The sequence below is a fragment of the Coturnix japonica genome, chromosome 11, assembly GCF_054131305.1.
Source record: "Coturnix japonica strain WE chromosome 11, WE-NBRP24, whole genome shotgun sequence".
Taxonomy (NCBI): domain Eukaryota; kingdom Metazoa; phylum Chordata; class Aves; order Galliformes; family Phasianidae; genus Coturnix; species Coturnix japonica.
Window position 1 is genome coordinate 16,136,889 of NC_140673.1, and position 5,040 is coordinate 16,141,928.

The 5,040-nt window shown below is 38.8% G+C and overlaps 1 protein-coding gene across 8 annotated transcripts in view; it reads left to right on the forward strand.

Moving 5' to 3' along the window:
* Positions 1–4,722, forward strand: part of COL24A1 (collagen type XXIV alpha 1 chain) — a 107,921-nt gene extending 103,199 nt beyond the window's left edge. For all 8 annotated transcript variants that reach the window (XM_015870173.3, XM_015870175.3, XM_085511455.1 and 5 more), the window contains 5 exons: positions 415–480; positions 1,787–1,955; positions 2,642–2,751; positions 2,885–3,100; positions 3,287–4,722. In XM_015870173.3, the coding sequence (XP_015725659.2) occupies positions 415–480; positions 1,787–1,955; positions 2,642–2,751; positions 2,885–3,100; positions 3,287–3,433 (708 nt within the window). In that variant the 3' untranslated portion in view covers positions 3,434–4,722. The remainder of the gene's footprint in view (positions 1–414; positions 481–1,786; positions 1,956–2,641; positions 2,752–2,884; positions 3,101–3,286) is intronic.
* The last annotated feature ends 318 nt before the right edge of the window (positions 4,723–5,040 follow it).

Consider the following 5,040-nt stretch of genomic DNA (forward strand, 5'->3'; position numbering starts at 1 on the left):
ATTCTTTGTATGCTAATCTTGAAAGGCATAACACCTTTTCACACTTGTGCAGATTGTTTTTCTCAGCTGTACAAATTAAATGGCTGGGAGGGATTAAGTTGAGGCACTGATCTGTAACTATTATTGTAGCATATTTTTTTTCCAGCTACCAGCAATATGGTCATTAAAATGGGGGTGGGGTTGTGGATAAAAATCAAATAATGTTCTGCTGTGGTGAAAGCTCATTTTCTTTGGGGATAGAAGGGCAAATTCTGTTTGAAAAATAAATGTTGTCTGTGAATTATTTTCTCTGCAATGAATGGCAACATCATGATCATCTTTTATGTTCCTACAACAGTACTCAAAAATTCATCTCCTGCAATTTAGAATGTTTCTGTTCGCTTCGTATTTTCTAAATATGTTTTCTGTTTTCAGAAACTGGTGGACCTCAATGCTGCTGTTCAGGCTTTGATTGCATCCAATGCTGCATTGCAGATGGAGGTAATGTACTACACCATATTTACTTTGTCATACAGGATATGCAATTATGCATAGCTTGCTCCAAAAGTAATGCATCCTATTCATTTCCATGGGAACTACAACAGATTCAAAGATCTATTTGATACTATTTGACAGAGCAAATTCTCAGTTACTCAATGCTATTTTTTAACATGGTCAGCACCACACTGATTTGTGTGGATGAGCTGATTTTGCTCTTCATTTTGTGGTGTGACATCTGTGTTTGACTGTCTAGAACATGGCTTGTCATTCACACTGCTGTTGCCACTGCTGAAACACACCACTCACTGTTTGATCTCCTTAAATGTTCAGCAAGTGGTGATGAGTGTCAGCAGCTGCCATTTTTTCCCCGTGGAGGAATTCAGTGACACCCTTTTGCTTCATCTGCACTTCCATGTCAGTCCCCATGTTGTCAGACTTCCCCTGTGCTGCCATCTGTCACACAACAACAACATGTTATGAGATACTGGTGGGAGGGTTCAGCCTCTACAGCAATACCACCATCTACATCTGGTGTCATGGGCCAACATAATAAAATAGGAGGCGTTACTTTTGGAGCAGCCCTACTAAAAACAGTATTTGTGGACAGAACAAGGCTTCTTTGAAGAAACTTAATTTAAAACAAATCACAGACTGCAAGTAATTATTGAAAAATATAGTTAAATATGCAAGGATATGTAAGATACCATTTAAATGAAATTTAGGAGACAGCAGTATTTCTACATTTTATCACTATTAACAGAGACTAAAATGTATCAGCTGTCACAAACAGGAGACCATAACTATTCAGCGACAGATAATAGTGACATTTGGGCCTTGATCCAAAAAGTACTGACACACATTCTTAACTGTATGCAGGAGTGTGGTCTCATTGATGACACTAAAATTCTTACATGTGTGAAGTCAAGCATATTTTCATATAATCTCTAGATTAAGTCTAAGAATAGATTTCACTACTCAAAATCTGAAACTGCTACATTTACTGTAAAAATGCACTAACTTTTTTCCTTTTTTCTTTTTCTCCCATATCCAATATTTCTGTCGACATGTCATACTGATATATTTGCATGATCTTAAACTGTCTGTAACTTCACCTGCTCTGATAATTTTAATGAAACACACTAATTTTTTTTATTGGGATATATTATTCCCATCATGTTTTATATGGCTTATCGCATGAATTATAAATGCTTCTCTCTGGCTCTTCAATGGCCATTGGATGTTTACTGCATGTACTGCTGTTGTCTTTCTTCTCTGTGGTAACACATTTGCTAATGGCCCCTGGCAGAGATACCAGAATACTGAAGTAACTTTACTAGATCACAGTACAGAGATATACAAAACGCTGCACTACCTTAGCAATTTACTGCACAGCATCAAGAACCCCCTTGGCACACGGGATAACCCAGCACGCATCTGCAGGGACTTGCTCAGCTGTGAGCGCAAAGTGTCCGATGGTAAGTGTCTGCTTTCATCAAGGCTTCCACATGACACAGCTGTGAGCTGTATTGCTCCCATGTGATACTTCCTATATCTATATTTTGGTGTATAGATATATATATTAAATTAGATTCTGTTGCAGTTTGTCACATCTATCTTTATTTTATCTTTTCTATATGATAAAATTTCTGGATTTTAACTTATGTCGCTAGCTAGTATTGTATAGATATCAGAGATTATACATAGAAGTAAAGAAGTGACCAGAAATTTTCAAACTGAATCCCATTTTGTGATCAAAAGTTTCCCAAAGATCTATAGTTGGTCAGAAATGATTTTTGTGTGGATCAGGTCCTGGATTTCTAATAAGAAAATTGTGCACCACAGACTACCCCAGTCAGATATCAGTCAGCTGATATTTCAGCAGGTGTCAAATTAATGGTTTAAACTAAAATAATTATTTGAAAGTGTAATGTCAATACTGTGACATAATTCACTTTCTGAGCAGTGAATAGACTTGCTCAGCATCCGTTGTTAATAGAATTATGGAAGTGGAAAGACTTCCATGTTCCCTTTCATCCATTTCCCAGTGAAACTATGGTAATAACAAATCTAATACTTGCCAAGAATTATGAATATTTGAGTAAATTGCTTAGTGACATTTATATTTTGGTTTCATTTTCTCTCTGGGATTCTACACTAATAGGAAAGTACTGGATTGACCCCAACATTGGCTGTCCTTCTGATGCCATTGAGGTTTTCTGCAACTTCACTGCAGGTGGTCAGACATGTTTAACACCACCATCTGTGACAAAGGTACACACAGCATCCTGACAGAGTCTTTCTGCTCCTTCCATGTGTAAACAGTGCACGCGCCTATGCATGTCATTTAGCGCTGCTGTGACCATTCAGTGTGTAAGAATAACAGCAAATTTCTTTTCAAACTTAGCTGGAGTTTGGCATTGGAAAAGTGCAGATGAACTTTCTTCATTTACTGAGCTCAGAAGCAACCCACAGTATCACAGTTCACTGTCTGAACACACCGATATGGGGATTAAGTGAGGCAGGAGGGCAGAAGACATCTGTTAGCTTCAGAGGATGGAATGGACAAGTGTTCAAAGCCAATTCACTACTTGAACCAAAGGTGCTTGTGGATGAATGCATGGTAAGTACTTCTTAACACTGTGATACTACATGGAAGAAATGGCATTTGTTGAGTTACTCAGTTTCTTTACAAGCTGCTGGAAGAAATGCTTATGTACACTTCTCTCACCCTTTAAGCACAACTTCCCTTTGTGTTTTGAATCTCATCTTTGATGTGAATTTATTATTCTGCCTCTTTGTGTTGCAGATTCAGGATGGCAGCTGGCACAAGACACAGTTCTTTTTTCACACTCAGGACACCAACCAGCTTCCAGTTGTTCAAGTTCATACACTTCCTCATCTCAAACCAGGACAGCAGCACTTCATAGAAAGTGGCTTGGTGTGCTTCCTTTGAGTTCTGTATCCTGGTTCTTTTGCACCAGTTCAGGACTGCTGCAGAGTGAATGCAAGAGTAATGAATGAGAAAAAATTGCTCTCAAACTGAAGAATCGTTTTGAACGTTGTTGGTTAAAGAACCTCAGGAAGGAGAAATGGCATTTAAAAACTAAGAAAAGAAAGAAAAGACAACAACAATTTTCCTGAAGTATTTAAATGTCTTTTTAATAGTGGTTGGTGCTTTCTTGCATAATTTCCAGGAACTGAATATCTGAGCATGGAATTTTTCAGGACCTCTGGCGTTCCTGACAACCTGCATGACAGCACTGCAGAAGAACACCCAGAGGAAAGCTGGAGACATACAATACCAAGGAGCAATACTGGCTAATGCTCCTAAATGTGCAATAGCTATAGCTGAAAATTGAACTATGCCACAATACAATAAGTCATTTTTTCTTAATAGTTCTATGGTAGTCCTTTGTGGACACACACATCTTAACAGATGACACGCTACCTCTTACATGTTCCCTGTCTGTGTTGCCTTGGTGCTCTTTGTAACGCAAGGTGCTGGTGGCCTTAACAGAGATTATGTGAGTCCATTTTTATCTTTCAGACTGTATGTGCTGGTTACATCAGGATCTGTCTCTGTTATCGAGTTACTTATTTTAAACCATTGGTCACATATTTCACAACAACTAGAACATTATTTATGTGGATTTCTTGTTTAAAATATTTTTGCGTACTGTTGTAGAAATGGCAGATGAGACAGCGTTGTATATAACGCATATAGTCAAAACATTTAGCTTTACAGCCATTGCAAACAACACCCTGTGGTAGAAGAGCTACCTACAGTAGTTTGCAGTTTTTTTCAATTAACATTTTTGAATGACAAAGGCATCTTAAGATGATATATTGTGTATATATTTGTAACTTGTTAAATCTCCTACAGCACGCCTTTCGAAAGGGCGCTGTTAAGTTATAATCAGCATTTCATCCTCTTAGACATGTCATTTGTTGTAATATTATTAGATCATTTCAGTTTCCTTAAATTAAACCTAAAATGTTCAGCCATCTTCTTCTGTTAATTAAAAAAAAATAAAAAAGAGCATTTTACCGTTAAGAAAAGCTTTCCTTATAAATATATCCCTCAACATATTATCAATGGAAAACCTGCTGAGTATTTCATGAAGGTGGTGCCAAACCACACTGGGGAGCAGAGAAGCATTCAAACAAACAGCTTGTTTAACTGCCTCAATCCATAGGAAATCATAACTTAAAATATAATAAAATAAAATTCCACGCCACCAATTTGTCTTTATTGTCCTGTTTCGTGTTGTGTAGTTCATTCTCAGCAATGAGGAAAGCTGCTTTCCAGGCGGCCGTGCTTCATGTAGCAAGGGGAGCTGAGCAGTTGTGCCATCTCTTCCTGTCACTGTTTTTCTTCGCAGTTACAAACTTGCAACCAAAGCACAGGAGAAGGGAGTTTTTGCAGCGATGGGGTGCAAAGAGGAAGAGGGCGCAGGGCTCCGCGAACAGGAGGGAGAGCTGTGAGCCGCCAGGGGTCGCCGCCGCCCAGGAAACGCAGCGGCCGGGCCCGCCCCGACGGGGCCGCGTCGTGCAGCGCGT